The 20,255-nt window shown below is 54.6% G+C and overlaps 1 protein-coding gene across 1 annotated transcript in view; it reads left to right on the top strand.

Annotated features, from left to right (window-relative positions):
• Positions 1 to 20,255, top strand: part of irak1 (interleukin-1 receptor-associated kinase 1) — a 60,635-nt gene that overhangs the window by 21,047 nt on the left and 19,333 nt on the right. The window contains 5 exon segments of the mRNA XM_085978801.1: positions 9,318 to 9,494; positions 10,699 to 10,796; positions 12,821 to 13,009; positions 19,561 to 19,629; positions 19,744 to 19,860. Of these exon segments, the coding sequence (XP_085834927.1) occupies positions 9,318 to 9,494; positions 10,699 to 10,796; positions 12,821 to 13,009; positions 19,561 to 19,629; positions 19,744 to 19,860 (650 nt within the window).

The following is a 20,255-nucleotide window of genomic DNA, read 5'->3' on the forward strand; positions in this document are numbered from 1 at the left end:
ATGATCTGAAATTGTTGAACTCGATATTGAGACCGGAAGGCTGCAGAGTGCCTAATCGGAAGATGAGGTGCTGTTCCTCGAGTTTACGTTGAGCTTCCGTGGAACACTACAAGAGGCCAAGGACGGTGAGGTCCGAGTGGGAATGGAGCGGTGAATTAAAATGACAGGCGACCGGAAGCTCGGGGTCACCCTTACGGACTGAACGGAGGTGTTCCGCAAAGCGGTCGCCCAATCTGCGTTTGGTCTCCCCAATGTAGACCAAACGGAACACCTCCGTTCAGTCCGTAAGGGTGACCCCGAGCTTCCGGTCGCCTGTCATTTCAATTCACCGCTCCATTCCCACTCGGACCTCACCGTCCTTGGCCTCTTGTACTGTTCCACGGAAGCTCAACGTAAACTCGAGGAACAGCACCTCATCTTCCGATTAGGCACTCTGCAGCCTGCCGGTCTCAATATCGAGTTCAACAATTTCAGATCATAACCTCGGCCCCTATTTCATTTTTACTTATATTTTTCCACTCCTTTCCTTCCCCCCCCCCCCCCCCCCCCCCTTTCCTTTTGTTTCTCTCTCACACCTGGCAGCTATCTTTTGCCCTGCCAGCACACTTTACACCTAATCCCAGCCTATTACCATCTCGTCTAGCTTCTAATCTCTTTTACTTCTTTTGGTTCTTTTATTCTTTTGTCCGATCGCAGCCCTGCCTTCGATCTAGTTCCTTTTCTCTCCAGTTTTGAAGAAGGGTCAAACCCGAAACGTCAACTCAAATTTCTCTCCACAGATGTTGCCTGACCACCTGAGTTTTTCCAGCATTTTCTGTTGTTATATCCAAACTCAGTACCCTGTCCCTGCCTTCTCCCCATATCCCTTGATCCCTTTAGCCTTAAGAAATATATCCAACTCCTTCTTGAATATATTTAATGAATTGGCCTCAACTGCCTTCTGTGGTAGAGAATTCCACAGGTTCACCACTCTCTGGGTGAAGAAATTCCTCCTCCTCTCTGTCCTAAATGGCTTACCCCTTATCCTTAAACTGTGACCCCTGGTTCTGGACTCCCCTGCCATCGGGAACATCCTTCCTGCATCTAGCCTGTCTAGTCCTGTTAGAATTTTATAAGTTTCAATGAGATCCCCTCTCATTCTTCTAAACTCCAGCGAGTATAAGCCCAATCGACCCAATCTCTCCTCGTATGTCATTCCTGCCATCCCAGGTATCAGCCTGGTGAATCTTCGCTGGACTCCCTCCATAGCATGAACATCCTTCCTCAGATAAGGCGACCAAAACTGCACACAATACTCAAGGTGTGATCTCACCAAGGCCCTGTACAACTGCAGCAAGACATCCTTGTTCCTGTACTCGAACCCTCTCGCTACAAAGGCCAACATACGATATGCCTTCTTAACCGCCTGCTGTACCTGCATGCTTACCTTCAGCGACTGGTGCACAAGGACACCCAGGTCTCGTTGCACTTCCCGTTCTCCCAATCTATTGCCGTTCAGATAATAATCTGCCTTCCTGTTTTTACCACCAAAGTGGATAACCTCGCAATTGTCCACATTACACTGCATCTGCCATGCTTCTGCCCAATCACCCAACCTGTCCAAATCATACTGGAGTTTCTCGGCATCCTCCTCACAGCACACATGCCCACCCAGCTTTGTGTCATCTGCAAACTTGGAGATATTACATCTTGTTCCCTCGTCTAGATCATTAATATATATTGTGAATGGCTGAGGTCCAAGGACCGATCCTTGCGGTACCCCACTAGTCACTGCTTGCCACTCGGAAAAAGAGCTGTTTATTCCAACTCTTTGCTTCCTGCCTGCCAACCAGTTCTCTATCCAAGTCAGTACCTTACCCCCCAATCCCATGTGCTTTAACTTTGCACGCCAATCTCTTATGCGGGACCTTCTCAAAAGCCTTCTGAAAGTTCAAATACACCACATCCACTGGTTCTCCCTTATCTATTCTATCAGTTACATCCTCAAAAAAATTCCCTGCCCTCCCCAGTCAATTCCGCTCACCCCACCCAGTCAAAGCTTGCTGGCTTGTTCCCCCATCCCAGGTTTTTTCCCTACTCCCCTGAAGGTGCTGACTCATGCCGAGGTGCAGCATCGCAGCCAGTGAGTCCTTTCCACGACAGGAAGGCTGACGGGCGCAGCAAGTGGCCCTTGACCGCGCATTACCTTGGGCAGTGAGTTATCATAGGGAGCAGTCGAGGCAGAGATTGTTGCATCCTTTAAGGGAAAAGTGGATAGATATTTTTGAAGCAGAGGGAAGATACAGGGCTACGGGGGGCAATACCATTAGTTTTGAGCTGCTCCTAGCAGAGAGCTAGCACAGGCGCGATGGGCCGAATGGCTGCCTCCTGTCCTCGAAACTTCCAAGGTAGTGTACTGCAGTGCAGAGTCGCGATGGAGTTGTTGGACAGTGATTGGGGTGGAAAGTGATTAAAACCAATTCTTGGCCGAGATGAAGTGTGCGTTTTCTCAGATGACATGTAGTGGGCAAGATTATCGCCATACCAACAACTTCAAGAATATATAAAGGTGTTTTCCTTCACTGGTCTGGCGGATTATCGGGCTGTGTAAGAAATCGCGTCCAAAGACTTTAAATATCTTGTGCAGCTTCAGTTACTTACTGTGTGTTATGGCTTCAGTGTAATCATCCTATTTGTAAATAAATTGGAATTGTTTGGTTTGAGCCTGAATGCCATGTGGCCGAATCGTGCCGTATTTACCACCTTTCTCGATCGAATGCAGTGGGCATTCCACGTTGCACTCCGTGTAATTTGCCGTGGGTGTTGCAGATCGGCCGCGCGTCGTAGAAACCGTCCCTATCGCGAGCGGCTGATCCGCATCGCCGGCTTTTCGCGGGGGCGGTTAAGTTGTAAATCTAAACCTTGGTCCACCTGCGGGAACTGGCTTTTCTGGTGCAAACGCAAAGTGTTGGGGAGAGGCGCGTTTAGCTTTGGCCGCCGTGCTTACTGAGAGGAATCGGGACCAATGTTCCCTTTTAATTTAATTTATTTTTTCAGGGTGCGCTGCATGCATTCGTTTTTTTCCCCTTTAAGAGCCGGCTGCTGCGGCCGCACAGCTTAAAGAGAACATGACATAGAAGATAGGAGCAGGAGTAGGCCATTCGGCCCCTCGAGCCTGTTCCGCCATTCAACGAGATCATGGCTGATCATCCAAATTCAGTACCCTGTCCCTGCCTTCTCCCCATATCCCTTGATCCCTTTAGCCTTAAGAAATATATCCAACTCCTTCTTGAATATATTTAATGAATTGGCCTCAACTGCCTTGTGTGGTAGAGAATTCCACAGGTTCACCACTCTCTGGGTGAAGAAATTCCTCATCTCTGTCCTAAATGGCTCACCCCTTATCCTTAGACTGTGACCCCTGGTTCTGGACTCCCCGCCATCGGGAACATCCTTCCTGCATCTAGTCTGTCTAGTCCTGTTAGAATTTTCTAAGTTTCAATGAGATCCCCTCTCATTCTTCTAAACTCCAGCGAGTATAAGCCCAATCGACCCAATCTCTCCTCATACATCATTCCTGCCATCCCAGGTATCAGCCTGGTGAATCTTCGCTGCACTCCCTCCATGGCAAGAACATCCTTCCTCAGATAAGGCGACCAAAACTGCACACAATACTCCAGGTGTGGTCTCACCAAGGCCCTGTACAACTGCAGCAAGACATCCTTGTTCCTGTACTCGAACCCTCTTGCTACGAAGGCCAACATACCATTTGCCTTCTTAACCGCCTGCTGCACCTGCATGCTTACCTTCAGCGACTGGTGCACAAGGACACTCCCTCTGTGAAGCGTCTCCCACCACCGTGAGCTGCGGTACCTCACCGCTGGTTCCCCCGGGTGACACCAGGTTGAGTTGGGGGATACGCTGTTTGGAAGTGGGAGGGGTTCGCGAAGCTTGAGCGGGAAGTCGCGGCGAGCGTTAGCGATCACCTCTGGGGATGTGGCGGAGGGTGGGAGCAGTGCCCCGAGTGTCGGAGCCAGATGAAGGGACCCGGAGTAATCTGATTGCTCCAGTGGACTCGGCAATAGTACAACACACAGGCACGAGCATTTTAATACGTAGCTTAATGTTTCAACATTGGGCAGATTTCCCTGCCATTTGTCTCCTCTGATCACGATGTCAGGGCACGAGCTGGCTTAGCGCGAGCCCCTCCTGTTAACTTTCCCCCCCCGCCCCCCCTGCCCATTTATACTCTGTGGCTGTCACGGCAGCCATTGCGAGGAGCAGCCTCTCTCCTGATTAAACTGCGTCACACACAGTCTCCTCTCTGACCACGGCAGCTTTTAATTCCCCTGTGGACGCAGAAATCCATGTCCCAGTGATGCTGTTCTGTTCGTCCGGTGCCACTCGCAGGCCACAGCTGGAATTGCAAGTTTGAATCGCTCTCTTCACCGCAGCACTTTCAACAACAACAACATGAATTTATCCGGCGCCTTTAACGTAGTGAAGCGTCCCAGGGCGCATCACAGGAGTATAATCAGACAATAAATTTGACACCGAGCCACATAATATCAGGGACAGGTGACCAAAAGCTGGGTCGAAGAGGTCGGTTTTAAGGAGCGTCTTAATGGAGGAGAGAGAGGCGGAGAGGTTTAGGGAGGGAATTCCAGAGCTCGGGGCCCAGGCGCCTGAAGGCACGGCCGCCAATGGCGGAGCGATGGAAATCGGGGGACGTGCGAGAGGCCGGAATTGGAGGAGCGCAGCTTTCAACACAGAGAGATCGTGGCCGAGAATTCCGTATCTGGCTGTAGTGCAGAACGAGCGGGGTCTGACCATCCGCCCGTTTTACACAGAGTGAGCGGGGTCTGACCGCCTGTTGTACACAGCACAGAGCGAGCGGGGTCGGACCGCCCGTTGTACACGGAGCGAGCGGGGTCGGACCGCCCGTTGTACACGGAGCGAGCGGGGTTGGACCGCCCGTTGTACACCGAGCGGGGTCGGACCGGCCGTTGTACACGGAGCGAGCGGGGTCTGACCGCCTGTTGTACACAGCACAGAGCGAGCGGGGTCGGACCGCCCGTTGTACACAGAGCGAGCGGGGTCGGACCGCCCGTTGTACACAGCACGGAGCGAGCGGGGTCGGACCGCCCGTTGTACACAGAGCGAGCGGGGTTGGACCGCCCGTTGTACACAGAGCGAGCGGGGTCTGACCGCCCGTTGTACACGGAGCGAGCGGGGTCGGACCGCCCGTTGTACACGGAGCGAGCGGGGTCGGACCGCCCGTTGTACACGGAGCGAGCGGGGTCGGACCGCCCGTTGTACACGGAGCGAGCGGGGTCGGACTGCCCGTTGTACACAGCACAGAGCGAGCGGGGTCGGACCGCCCGTTGTACACAGCACAGAGCGAGCGGGGTCGGACCGCCCGTTGTACACAGCACAGAGCGAGCGGGGTCGGACCGCCCGTTGTACACAGCACAGAGCGAGCGGGGTCGGACCGCCCGTTGTACACGGAGCGAGCGGGGTCGGACCGCCCGTTGTACACGGAGCGAGCGGGGTCGGACCGCCCGTTGTACACGGAGCGAGCGGGGTCGGACCGCCCGTTGTACACAGCACAGAGCGAGCGGGGTCGGACCGCCCGTTGTACACAGAGCGAGCGGGGTCTGACCGCCCGTTGTACACAGCACGGAGCGAGCGGGGTCGGACCGCCCGTTGTACACCGAGCGGGATCGGACCGCCCGTTGTACACAGCACAGAGCGAGCGGGGTCGGACCGCCCGTTGTACACAGAGCGAGCGGGGTCTGACCGCCCGTTGTACACAGCACGGAGCGAGCGGGGTCGGACCGCCCGTTGTACACCGAGCGGGGTCGGACCAGCCGTTGTACACGGAGCGAGCGGGGTCGGACCGCCCGTTGTACACGGAGCGAGCGGGGTCGGACCGCCCGTTGTACACGGAGCGAGCGGGGTCGGACCGCCCGTTGTACACAGAGCAAGCGGGGTCGGACCGCCCGCCCGTTGTACACGGAGCGAGCGGGGTCGGACCGCCCGTTGTACACGGAGCGAGCGGGGTCGGACCGCCCGTTGTACACGGAGCGAGCGGGGTCGGACCGCCCGTTGTACACGGAGCGAGCGGGGTCGGACCGCCCGTTGTACACGGAGCGAGCGGGGTCGGACCGCCCGTTGTACACGGAGCGAGCGGGGTCGGACCGCCCGTTGTACACGGAGCGAGCGGGGTCGGACCGCCCGTTGTACACGGAGCGAGCGGGGACGGACCGCCCGTTGTACACGGAGCGAGCGGGGTCGGAACAGCCGCCCGTTGTACACGGAGCGAGCGGGGTCGGACCGCCCGTTGTACACGGAGCGAGCGGGGTCGGACAGCCCGTTGTACACGGAGCGAGCGGGGTCGGACCGCCCGTTGTACACGGAGCGAGCGGGGTCGGACCGCCCGTTGTACACGGAGCGAGCGGGGTCGGACCGCCCGTTGTACACAGCGAGCGGGGTCGGAACAGCCGCCCGTTGTACACAGCGCCTGGTATTCAGTTCCGTTGCAATAAGAACAGTATCCAGTTACTGTTTTGGCGGTGTTGGTTGAAGGATGAGCGTGGGCGGGGACGGAGGGTCGGTGAGCCTGCGTGGGTCAAATGGCCTTCCGTGTCCGTACTCCTGTTTTGATAAGTGTCGGCCGGTTGAAATGGCACGGAGACAAAAAAGAAAGAAAGACTTGAGTTTCTCCGGCGCCTGTCACCATGTCGGGACATTCTAAAGCGCTTCACAGCCAATGAAGTACTTTTTGAAGTGTGGTCACTGTTGTAATGTAGGAAACACGACAGCAAATTTGCGCACAGCAAGCTCCCACAAACAGCAATGTGATAATGACCAGATCATCTGTTTTAGTGATGTTGGTTGAGGGATAAATATTGGCCCCAGGACACCGGGGAGAACTCCCCCCTGCTCTTCTTCGAAATAGTGCTGTGGGATCTTTTGCGTCAAACTGAGGCCCCGTCTGCCCCCTCAGGTGAACGTCTCATCCGAAAGACGGCACCTCCGACAGTGCGACGCTCCCTCAGTACCGCACCTCCGACATTGCGGCGCTCCCTCCGCACCGCCCCTCCGACATTGCGGCGCTCCCTCCGCACCGCCCCTCCGACAGTGCGGTGCTCCCTCAGTACCGCCCCTCCGACAGTGTGGCGCTCCCTCAGTACCGCCCCTCCGACAGTGCGGCGCTCCCTCAGTACCGCCCCTCCGACATTGCGGCGCTCCCTCCGCACCGCCCCTCCGACAGCGCGGCGCTCCCTCAGTACCGCCCCTCCGACAGCGCGGCGCTCCCTCAGTACCGCCCCTCCGACAGTGCGGCGCTCCTTCAGTACCGCCCCTCCGACAGTGCGGCGCTCCTTCAGTACCGCCCCTCCGACAGTGCGGCGCTCCCTCAGTACCACCCCTCCGACAGTGCGGCGCTCCCTCAATACCGCCCCTCCGACAGTGCGGCGCTCCCTCAGTACCGCCCCTCCGACAGTGCGGCGCTCCCTCAGTACCGCCCCTCCGACAGCGCGGCGCTCCCTCAGTACCCGCCCCTCCGACAGTGCGGCGCTCCCTCAGTACTGCCCCTCCCGACAGTGCGGCGCTCCCACAGTACCGCCCCTCCGACAGTGCGGCGCTTCCTCCGCACCGCCCCTCCGACAGTGCGGTGCTCCCTCAGTACCGCCCCTCCGACAGTGCGGCGCTCCCTCAGCACCACCCCTCCGACAGTGCGGCGCTCCCTCAGTACCGCCCCTCCGACAGTGCGGCGCTCCCTCAGTACCGCCCCTCCGACAGTGCGGCGCTCCCTCAGTACCGCCCCTCCCACAGTGCGGCGCTCCCTCAGTACCGCCCCTCCGACAGTGCGGCGCTCCCTCAGTACTGCACTGGGAGTGTCGGCCTAGATTTTGTGCTCAAGTCTCTGGAGTGGGACTTGAACCCAGAACCTCCTGACTCAGGCGAGAGTGCGACCCAGTGATCCACGGCTGACGCAGAGAGGGTTAATGCTGAAATGTTCAAGATTGCGTCGCGCAGGTTTTACGAATAAACCTATTCTATTTCGGGGCACGATGCGGGATATTGTCTGTGCAGAAACCATCCTTGCGTCCACATTGGGGCAGCCCCTCTCCCGTTCAGGATTGCAAGAGAGCTCTGCCATCCACGCAGACCCCAACACACACAGCCTACGTATAGAAGCTGTGATTCTAGCCGCGAGCAAGCTGTGGGACTTCCCGCCCCCGTCCAGAAATGCACTCACTCTGCAGCCCGCTGTTCCTCAAATTCCAGAAACCAGGGATTGAAAACACTTCCGTGGGGAGGGAGAGACGCATCATTTCCCTTCCCTGGGGCACCCTGAGTCGGAGGGGAGAGCAGAGGGAGGTTGGGAGCACGTCCGGTGACTCCACAGCTTGCCTGTAGAATTCTGCAGCCCATAAATGGCTGGCGGCTTGGGGCGGGGTGCTTAACGAACATACCCTACCCACCCCCCCCCCCCCTCCCCTTCTCTCTGTGGGCCCGCGGGTATTGACCCTCGCTGGGGAGCAGCTTCACGAGCACCACGCGATATCTCGCCCAGTCTTCATGTGAGTGAGCCCCGACCGTGACTTGTCGGCGGGCTATTCGACTGGGGTGGGCGTCGCACTGGAGCTCGATCCAGCGCAGACGCGCGCATTCTCCAGCAGGAGTCGGATGTTCCGAGACCCTCACTGCGGCAGCGCTGTTTCAGTGGAGTCCAGCGACGCACGATCACCACAGCCACGACAATTTGCGTTTATATAATGCCTTTAACTTAGTAAAACGTCCCACAGCCAGAATTTAATGGGCTGGTGTGGCGGGGGGACGTAAGAACAACGGGCTTGGGCGGGGATAGAACTGCTTCTTGAGTTTGTGTATCTAGGACAAAGCAGGTTGTTAGTTCGGTGACTTGCAATGTCTCTGAAGTCAAGTGGGAAGTGACATGAATCTTGTCATTTATGTGGGAATGACTGAGGAAATAATACTGGGCGACCTACTGGTGGCGCTGTCCAGGGAGAGTATAAATACTCGGGCACGGGCCCAGCTTGCTCAGGACATTCTTTAACAGGAACTAGTGAAGGACACAACTAGACCTCCATGTTGTAAAACAGTTGATTAAAGCTTTGTTTAACGCTTAGACCAAGTGCCTAGTAGTTTTCTTAGAATCGAAGATTTACTACATCCCAACCCCGCCCCCAGCAATCTGCCCCTAGCCGGGGTGGAGGGGGGGATTAACAGTAGACTTGAGACAAAATCTGACCGCTTATTTTAATGAGTGTGTGTGTGTGTGTGTCTGTGCTTTTTGTGTGCTCTAGGGAGGCCTACTGTCTATGCTCCGCCTCCCAGGATGGATCCGTACCTCCCTTTGCCAGCCGTGGAGCCCTCGCCAGCACCAGCACCAGCACCCACCCCGCCGGCCCCCTGGTCGAGCCCTGGGAAGAGCCGCGACATCAAGCCGAGCGAGCAGGAAACCGTGACCATCGACTCTCCTCGTAAGTAAGCGGAAAGCTTGCGCGGCAGACTGCGTGTTTCTCGGCGCGCTTCCTGAAGTCTCTGCCGCTCGCTCCCCCCCTCTCCCCCTCCCCCCCCCCCCCCCCCCCCGCCACGGTGTGCTACTGAGCCGCACCGATCCGGGAGTCCCAGGTTGTGTCCCTGATCTCGGGGAGGGTGGTAGCGGAGTCGGGGGGGTGGGGGCGGGGGTGGCACCGTGAATTGTGCTGAAGAGGGGGTAACCGGCCCAGGCTCAGCTGCCGTGTCCTTCACCGCTCGGTACCCCCTTGACACTGACGCCTCGGCGGAGGGAAGAACAACCATTTGCACAAGGTACGTGGGCTGAACACACACCCAGCAACGTCAAGAGCTGTGAGCTGTGCCACGGAGAGGTGGATAACTGATCAATTTCCTCCCTTCGTCCTAGAAACATAGAAGATAGGAGCAGGAGTCGGCCATTCGGCCCCTCGAGCCTGCTCCGCCATTCAATGCGATCATGGCTGATCATCCAAATTCAGTACCCTGTCCCTGCCTTCTCCCCATAGTCTTTGATCCCTTTAGCCTTAAGAAATATATCCAACTCCTTCTTGAATATATTTAATGAATTGGCCTCTACTGCCTTGTGTGGTAGAGAATTCCACAGGTTCACCACTCTCTGGGTGAAGAAATTCCTCCTCATCTCTGTCCTAAATAGCTCACCCCTTATCCTTAGATTGTGACCCCTGGTTCTGGACTTCCCCGACCTTCGGGAACATCCTTCCTGCATCTAGTCTGTCTAGTCCTGTTAGAATGTTATAAGTTTCAATGAGATCCCCTCTCATTCTTCTAAACTCCAGCGAGTATAAGCCCAATCGACCCAATCTCTCCCCATACGTCATTCCTGCCATCCCAGGTATCAGTCTGGTGAATCTTCGCTGCACTCCCTCCATGGCAAGAACATCCTTCCTCAGATAAGGCGACCAAAACTGCACACAATACTCAAGGTGTGGTCTCACCAAGGCCCTGTACAACTGCAGCAAGACATCCTTGCTCCTGTACTCAAACCTAGCCTAGGACCTCTGCCTTCCTTACACCTGGGGGAGTGCTACTTGTGTGTCCAGGGACGGGGTGGTTGCCCGCTGGCCTATACGAAGATGGAAATACTGCACGGCTGACCGTCGCGTGGCCGCCTTTTATTTGATTCTCTTTCTCTCCTGTTGATTTCAGTGCCTAAAGCCAAGTTGCCCCGCCCGTCCACTCCTCCGCCCAGCATGTTTACAGATCCCGGCAGCTCCAGCTCTGTTGGTGTGGGCAGTTTAAGTAAGGTAATTATAACTTTTTAATTGAAAGCAACAAAGTCTCTGGAGGAGGATGTAAATTTACACAACAAATATTTCGTCTTTAGCAACTTCTACCGCCTCTCCCCACCCCCCCCCCGCCCCCTCGCTGGCTCATTGGAAAGATGCGCTGCACTGGGGTGGTTTGGGGGGGGGGGGCGGGTGAGGGCGTTGATAGGCTGCAGCGTGAGGAAGGGGACGCATCATAGAAACATCGAAGATAGGAGCAGGAGTCGGCCATTCGGCCCCTCGAGCCTGCTCCGCCATTCAATGAGATCATGGCTGATCATCCAAATTCAGTACCCTGTCCCTGCCTTCTCCCCATATCCCTTGATCCCTTTAGTCTTAAGAAATATATCCAACTCCTTCTTGAATATATTTAATGAATTGGCCTCAACTGCCTTGTGTGGTAGAGAATTCCACAGGTTCACCAATCTCTGGGTGAAGAAATTCCTCCTCATCTCAGTCCTAAATGGCTTACCCCTTATCCTTAGACTGTGACCCCTGGTTCTGGACTCCCCGACCATCGGGAACATCCTTCCTGCATCTAGTCTGTCTAGTCCTGTTAGAATTTTATAAGTTTCAATGAGATCCCCTCTCATTCTTCTAAACTCCAGCGAGTACAAGCCCAATCGACCCAATCTCTCCTCATACGTCATTCCTGCCATCCCAGGTATCAGTCTGGTGAATCTTCGCTGCACTCCCTCCATGGCAAGAACATCCTTCCTCAGATAAGGCGACCAAAACGGCACACAATACTCCAGGTGTGGTCTCACCAAGGCCCTGTACAACTGCAGCAAGACATCCTTGCTCCTGTACTCAAACCCTCTCGCTATGAAGGCCAACATACCATTTGCCTTCTTAACCGCCTGCTGCACCTGCATGCTTACCTTCAGCATCAACCGGAGCCCTCCTAGACCCGACCTTCAGTCAGTGAGCCCCATTGCGAAATCCACATGCGTGTGGACTCCTGGTGATTGAATTTGGTTGTGCCGCCCCCATGAATGAATAGCCCTTTTCTTTCTCGTTCCTGGGATGTGGGCATCGCTGGCAAGGCCTAGCATTTATTGCCCATCCCTGATCGCCTTTGCGAAGGTGGTGGTGAGCCGCCTTCTTGAACCGCTGCAGTCCGTGTGGTGAAGGTGTTCCCACATTGCTGTTAGGGAGGGAGTTCCAGGATTTTGACCCAGCGACGATGAAGGAACGGCCGATATATTTCCCAGTCGGGATGGTGTGTGACTAGGAGGGGAACTTGGAGGTGGTGGTGTTCCCATGCGCCTGCTGCCCTTGTCCTTCTAGGTGGAAGAGGTCGCGGGTTTGGCAGGTGCTGCCGAAGAAGCCTTGGCGAGTTGCTGCAGTGCATCTTGTAGATGGTACACACTGCAGACGCTCGCTCTATAGAACGGTCACTTGGCCAGGAGAGGGCGGGAGAGCATTAGGCGATAAAGAGGGACACGGGGGGCCAGACTGCAGTTAAATAACTCTCCTGTGTGAGGGGCTGACCCACGTCTGACTATAAACCCTGCAGCAAAGAATAGCCAACTTCTACTTCGAAATATTTTAATTTGTAATCCATCCATCCATTCATTCAGCAATCTATATTCAGGAGCCATCTGTCCATCCAGCACTTTTTTAATTTTATTTTTTTTAAAAGTACACCTGGGGCCACACTTCCTGTATGTCACTCTTCCCTGTCACAGTGAACTTCCTGTGTATGAAGAGTCAAAGGCACTCGCCAGGAATACGCAATGCCGGAGCCACAATATCTACTGCCTCAGAATTCTGCATGAACTCATCCATTGTTTACTTAACAGCAGTCGGACCATGTAGCCTTAAAGGGCCGCCCACTACACTCCATGCAGCAGAATAATACATTGCGTGTTATGTGGTATGTTCCTGTCCTTAGCGGACCCTCCGTATTGCCTTCGGGAGATTTGTTACGTGTCTCACGTGTTACATTTCCTTTTTAAAAATTTTTTTCCCCTCTCTCTCTCTCTCTCTCTCTCTCTCAGCCCTCTGCTTCACCGCATCCCGTGTCCTCGGCCTCCGTGGAGAAGTACCTGTTTTATTGGCCGCTACACGAACTCAAGAAGGGCACCTACAATTTCGCCGAGAAGCAGAAGATTGGTGAAGGGGGTTTCGGCTGCGTGTACCGCGCGATGATGCGCCACACTGAGTATGCTGTTAAAAGGTTGAAAGAGGTACGCAACTAGTAACACAGAAGATAGGAGCAGGAGGAGGCCATTCGGCCCCTCGAGCCTGCTCCACCATTTAATGAGATCATGGCTGATCATCCAAATTCAGTACCCTGTCCCTGCCTTCTCCCCATATCCCTTTAGCCTTAAGAAATATATCCAACTCCTTCTTGAATATATTTAATGAATTGGTCTCAACTGCCTTCTGTGGTAGAGAATTCCACAGGTTCACCACTCTCTGGGTGAAGAAATTCCTCCTCATCTCTGTCCTAAATGGCTTACCCCTTATCCTTAGACTGTGACCCCTGGTTCTGGACTCCCCGACCATCAGGAACATCCTTCCTGCATCTAGTCTGTCTAGTCCGGTTAGAATTTTATAAGTTTCAATGAGATCCCCTCTCATTCTTCTAAACTCCAGTGAGTATAAGCCCAATCGACCCAATCTCTCCTCATACGTCATTCCTGCCATCCCAGGTATCAGCCTGGTGAATCTTCGCTGCACTCCCTCCATGGCAAGAACATCCTTCCTCAGATAAGGCGACCAAAACTGCACACAATACTCAAGGTGCGGTCTCACCAAGGCCCTGTACAACTGCAGCAAGACACCCTTGCTCCTGTACTCGAACCCTCTCGCTACGAAGGCCAACATGCCATTTGCCGCCTTAACCGCCTGCTGCACCTGCATGCTTACCTTTTCAACTTTTCTGTTGTGGCTCTTGGCGTGTTGGCTTGCCTTTTCAGTCAGTGTTGCAAGCGGCAATTGATGCTAGATCAATTGTTAATTTTAAATCTGGACCAAAGGTATTAAGGGATATGGGCCAAAGGCAGGTACCTGGAGTTAGGTCACGGATCAGCCACATTCTAATCACTCCTTATTTCCCATTGGATTTATTAGTAACCATCTTGTCTTTTGGATGAGACGTTAAACCGAGGCACCGTCTGCCCTCTAAAAAGATCCCACGGCCACTATTGGAAGAAGAGCAGGGGGGGAGTTCTCCCCGGTGTCCTGGGGCCAGTATTTATCCCCCAACCAACATCACTTAAAGTATTATCCAGCGCCTTTCACGACCACCAGATGTCCCAAAGCACTTCACAGCCAATGAAGTACTTTTCGGAAGTGTGGTCACTGTTGTAATGTAGGAAACGAGGCAGCCAATTTGTGCACAGCAAGCTCCCACAAACAGCCAATGTGATAAAGACCAGATCATCTGTTTTTTAGTGATGTTGATTGAGGGATAAATATTGGCCCCAGGACACCAGGGAGAACTTCCACCCTGCTCTTCTTCGAAATAGTGCCTTGGGATCTTTTACGTCCACCCGGGAGAGCAGAAGGGTTTAACGTCTCATCCGAAAGACGGCCCCTCCGACAGTGCGGCGCTCCCTCGGTACTGCCCCTCCGACAGTGCGGCGTTCCCTCAGTACCGCCCCTCCGACAGTGCGGCGCTCCCTCAGTACCACCCCTCCGACAGTTCGGCGCTCCCTCGGCACCGCCCCTCCGACAGTGCGGCGCTCCCTCAGTACCGCCCCTCCGACAGTGCGGCGCTCCCTCGGCACTGCCCCTCCGACAGTGTGGCGCTCCCTCAGTACCGCCCCTCCGACAGTTCGGCGCTCCCTCGGCACCGCCCCTTTGACAGTGCGGCGCTCCCTCAGTACCACCCCTCCGACAGTGCGGCGCTCCCTCAGTACCGCCCCTCCGACAGTGCGGCGCTCCCTCGGTACCACCCCCCCGACAGTGCGGCGCTCCCTCGGTACCACCCCCCCCGACAGTGCGGCGCTCCCTCGGTACCACCCCCCCCGACAGTGCGGCGCTCCCTCAGTACTACCCCCCCCCCCCGGACAGTGCGGCGCTCCCTCAGTACTGCCCCCCCGACAGTGCGGCGCTCCCTCGGTACCACCCCCCCCGACAGTGCGGCGCTCCCTCGGTACCACCCCCCCCGACAGTGCGGCGCTCCCTCAGTACTACCCCCCCCCCCCGGACAGTGCGGCGCTCCCTCAGTACCGCCCCTCCGACAGTGCGGCGCTCCCTCGGTACCACCCCCCCCGACAGTGCGGCGCTCCCTCAGTACTACCCCCCCCCCCCGGACAGTGCGGCGCTCCCTCAGTACTGCCCCCCCGACAGTGCGGCGCTCCCTCAGTACCGCCCCTCCGACAGTGCGGCGCTCCCTCAGTACCGCCCCTCCGACAGTGCGGCGCTCCCTCGGTACCACCCCCCCCCGACAGTGCGGCGCTCCCTCAGTACTACCCCCCCCCCCCGGACAGTGCGGCGCTCCCTCAGTACTGCCCCTCCGACAGTGCGGCGCTCCCTCAGTACTACCCCTCCAACAGTGCGGCGCTCCCTCAGTACTGCACTGGAGTGTCAGCCTAGCTTTATGTGCTCAAGTCCCTGGAGTGGGACTGTGAACCCACATCCTTCTGACTCAGAGGCGAGGGTGCTACCCACTGAGCCACAGCTGGCACTGTGGTCATTACCTCATTACTATTTGTGGGACCTTGCTGTGCGCAGAATTGGCTGCCGCGTTTCCTACACTACAACAGTGACCACACTTCAATAAGTGCTGCATTGACTGTGACGCGCTCCGAGACGTCCTGAGGTGGTGAAAGGCGCTGGAGAAACGTGAGTCTGTCTTTTATTTGTGTGTTTATTGCCCCCCTAGTTTTCTAGTCTCCCACAAGTGGTTCCAAGATTTACTGCAGCAATAAAGAGATTTAAGGAGCTTTGTTACTGCAGTAATGTTTATTGCACCCTCGCTATACATGTGCTTGGAAACAAATCTCTTTGTCCAGGGAGACTGGAAGTTCCCTGCATCTGTTAGTGGTATAAACGTTAAATAAACCCAAGTGAAAATGCCGAGATCGTTGTTACTGTCGGGGAGTCCTCAAACAGTGGGGCTGTAGTAGATAAAGGTGGTTAATAAGGCAGACAGGATACCTTCCTTTGTATACGGGAATGGTAGTGTAGTGGTAATGTCACTGGGCTAGTAATCCAGAGGCCTGGACTAATAATGCAAAGACAGGAGTTTAAATCCCACCACGGCAGCTGGGGAATTTAAATTCAGTTAATTAAATAAATCTGGAATAAAAAGCTAGTGTCAGTAATGGTGACCATGAAACTATCGAATTGTCGTTAAAAACCCATCTGGTTCACTGATGTCTTTTAGGGAAGGAAATCTGCCGTCCTGACCCGGTCTGGCCGATATGCGACTCCAAACCCACAGCAATGTGGTTGACTCTTAACTGCCCTCTGAAATGGCCGAGCGAGACACTCGGTTGTACAGGACCACTACGAAACATAGAAGATAGGAGCAGGAGTCGGCCATTCGGCCCCTCGAGCCTGCTCCGCCATTCAATGAGATCATGGCTGATCATCCAAATTCAGTCCCCTGTCCCTGCCTTCTCCCCATATCCCTTGATCCCTTTAGCCTTAAGAAATATATCTAACTCCTCCTTGAATATATTTAATGAATTGGTCTCTACTGCCTTGTGTGGTAGAGAATTCCACAGGTTCACCACTCTCTGGGTGAAGAAATTCCTCCTCATCTCTGTCCTAAATGGCTTACCCCTTATCCTTAGACTGTGACCCCTGGTTCTGGACTCCCCCGCCATCGGGAACATCCTTCCTGCATCTAGCCTGTCTAGTCCTGTTGAAATTTTATAAGTTTCAATGAGATCCCCTCTCATTCTTCTAAACTCCAGCGAGTATAAGCCCAATCGACCCAATCTCTCCTCATACGTCATTCCTGCCATCCCAGGTATCAGTCTGGTGAATCTTCGCTGCACTCCCTCCATGGCAAGAACATCCTTCCTCAGATAAAGCGACCAAAACTGCACACAATACTCAAGATGTGGTCTCACCAAGGCCCTGTACAACTGCAGCAAGACATCCTTGCTCCTGTACTCGAACCCTCTCGCTATGAAGGCCAACATACCATTTGCCTTCTTAACCGCCTGCTGCACCTGCATGCTTACCTTCAGCGACTGGTGCACAAGGACACCCAGGTCTCGTTGCACTTCCCCTTCTCCCAATCTATTGCCGTTCAGATAATAATCTGCCTTCCTGTTTTTGCCACCAAAGTGGATAACTTTGCATTTATCCACATTGGGCAGATGCATGGCAGATGCAGTATAATCACCCAACCTGTCCAAATCATACTGGAGTTTCTCTGCATCCTCCTCACAGCACACACGCCCACCCAGCTTTGTGTCATCTGCAAACTTGGAGATATTACATCTAGTTCCCTCGTCTAGATCATTAATATATATTGTGAAAAACAATAACCAGAATAAATCCGGACGCACCACTAGGCACCAGCTTCGGACACGGCAACAGCACACTCAGCCCAGTCGACCCTGCAAAGTCCTCCTGACTAACATCTGGGGACTTGTGCCAAAATTGGGAGAGCTGTCCCACAGACCACTCGAGCAACAGCCTGACACAGTCATACTCACTGAATCATACCTTTCAGCCAATGTCCCAGACTCCTCCATCACCATCCCTGGGTATGTCCTGTCCCACCGGCAGGACAGACCCACCAGGGGTGGCGGCACTGTGGTATACAGTCGGGAGGCAGGGAGTGGCCCTGGGAGTCCTCAACATTGACTCCGGACCCCATGAAGTCTCATGGCTTCAGGTCAAGCATGGGCAAGGAAACCTCCTGCTGATTACCACCTACCGCCCTCCCTCAGCTGATGAATCAGTACTCCTCCATGTTGAACACCAATTGGAGGAAGCACTGAGAGTAGCAAGGGCACAGAATGTACTCTGGGTGGGGTACTTCAATGTCCATCACCAAGAGTGGCTCGGTAGCACCACTACTGACCGAGCTGGCCGAGTCCTGAAGGACATAACTGCCAGTCTGGGCCTGCGACAGGTGGTGAGTGAACCAACACGAGGGAAAAACCTACTTGATCTCGTCCTCACCAATCTATCTGTCGCAGATATATCTGTCCATGACAGCATTGGTAGCAGTAACCACCGCACAGTCCTTGTGGAGACGATATCCCGTCTTCACACTGAGGACACCCTCCATCGTGTTGTGTGGCACTACCACTGTGCTAAATGGGATAGATTCAGAACAGATCTAGCAGCTCAAAACTGGGCATCCATGAGGCGCTGTGGGCCATCAGCAGCAGCAGAATTGTATTCCACCACAATCTGTAACCTCATGGCCAGGCCTATCCCATCAAGCCAGGGGACCAACCCTGGTTCAATAAGGAGTGTTGAAGAGCATGCCAGGAGCAGCACCAGGCGTACCTAAAAATGTGGTGCCAACCTGGGGAAGCTACAACACAGGACTACATGCATGCTAAACAGCGGAAGCAACATGCTATAGACAGAGCTGAGCGATCCCACAATCAACGGATCAGATCAAAGCTCTGCCGACCTGCCACATCCAGTCGTGAATGGTGGTGGACCATTGAACAACTAACGGGAGGAGGAGGCTCCATGAATATCCCCATCCTCAATGATGGTGGAGCCCAGCACGTGAGTGCAAAAGACAAGGCTGAAGTGTTTGCAACTATCTTCAGCCAGAAGTGCCGAGTGGATGATCCATATCGGCCTCCTCCCGAGATCCCCACCATCACAGAAGCCAGTCTTCAGCCAATTCGATTCACTTCATGTGATATCAAGAAACGGCTGAGTGCACTGGATAGAGCAAAGGCTGTGGGCCCCGACAACATCCTGGCTGTCTTGCTGAAGACTTGTGCTCCAGAACTAGCCGCGCCTCTAGCCAAGCTGTTCCAGTACAGCTACAACACTGGCAGCTACCCGACAATGTGGAAAATTGCCCAGGTATGTCCTGTCCACAAAAAGCAGGCCAAATCCAATCCGGCCAATTACCGTCCCATCATAGAATACAAGAGCAGGGAGATTATGCTAGAACTGTATAAAACATTAGTTAGGTCACAGCCAGAGTACTGCGTGCAGTTCTGGTCACCACATTACAGGAAGGATGTGATTGCCCTAGAGAGGGTACAGAGGAGATTTACCGAGGATGTTGCCAGGACTGGAGAATCTTAGCGATGAGGAAAGATCGGAGAGGCCGGGGTTGTTTTCTCTGGAACAGAGGAGGCTGAGGGGGAGATTTAATCGAGGTGTATAAAAATGATGAGGGGCCCTGGATAGAGTGGATAGGAAGGACCTATTTCCCTGAGCAGAGAGGTCAGTAACCAGGGGGGGCAGAGATTTAAAGTCATTGGGAGAAGGATTAGAGGGGAGTTGAGGCGAACTTTCTTCACCCAGAGGGTGGTGGGGGTCTGGAACTCACTGCCTGAAAGGGTGGTAGAGGCAGAAACCCTCATCATTTAAAAAGTACTTGGATGTGCACTCGAAGCGCCGGAACCCACAGGGCTACGGACCGAGAGCTGGACAGTGGGATTAGGTTGGAGAGCTCTTTGTCGGCCGGCACGGACACGAGGGGCCGAATGGCCTCCTTCCGTGCTGTAAATGTTATGATTCTGCGGGTGAAGTGGGCTGATCTGGCCCCGTGTCCAGTGCATCACCCGAAGACTAGTGCTGGTTGAGGTGTTTTTTTCTTCTTTTTCTCCTCTCTCTCTAGGATTCTGATTTGGACTGGAAGACAGTGAAGGGGAGTTTTCACACCGAGCTGGAGAAGCTTTATCAGTGAGTGTGGTTTACAAGCTGCGATTTGCAAAGTACCGCTCTGCAAGATTCACTTGTTGCTTTAGCCCTGAGTGAGGCTTTTGACCTGGACCCCTCTTGCTTTTCTTCTGTTGTTGAGGTACCGACACACCCGAACGTCGTGGATTTGGCCGGCTGTTGCATGGAGGATGGCGTCTACTGCCTGGTGTACGTGTACATGCCAAACGGCTCACTGCAGGATCGTCTTCAGTGTCAGGTACTGAGTGTGCAGACGGCTTTATAAATAGAACCATGGAGCATAAAAGCAAGGAAGTCACGCTAGACCTTTTATAAAACGCTGGTTCGGCCCCAACTGGAGTATTGTGTCCAATTCTGGGCCCCGCACTTTAGGAAGGATGTCAAGGCCTTGGAGAGGGTGCAGAGGAGATTGACCAGAATGGTACCAGGGATGAGGGACTTCAGTGATGTGGAGAGACTGGAGAAGCTGGGGTTGTTCTCCTTAGAGCAGAGAAGGTTAAGGGGAGATTGACCAGAATGGTACCAGGATGAGGGACTTCAGTGATGTGGAGAGACTGGAGAAGCTGGGATTGTTCTCCTTAGAGCAGAGAAGGTTAAGGGGAGATTGACCAGAATGGTCCCAGGGATGAGGGA

Source organism: Somniosus microcephalus, unplaced genomic scaffold, assembly GCF_052327205.1.
Source record: "Somniosus microcephalus isolate GS21.2 unplaced genomic scaffold, FLI_Smic_1.0 unresolved_chr7, whole genome shotgun sequence".
In the NCBI taxonomy this organism is placed as follows: Eukaryota; Metazoa; Chordata; class Chondrichthyes; order Squaliformes; family Somniosidae; genus Somniosus; species Somniosus microcephalus.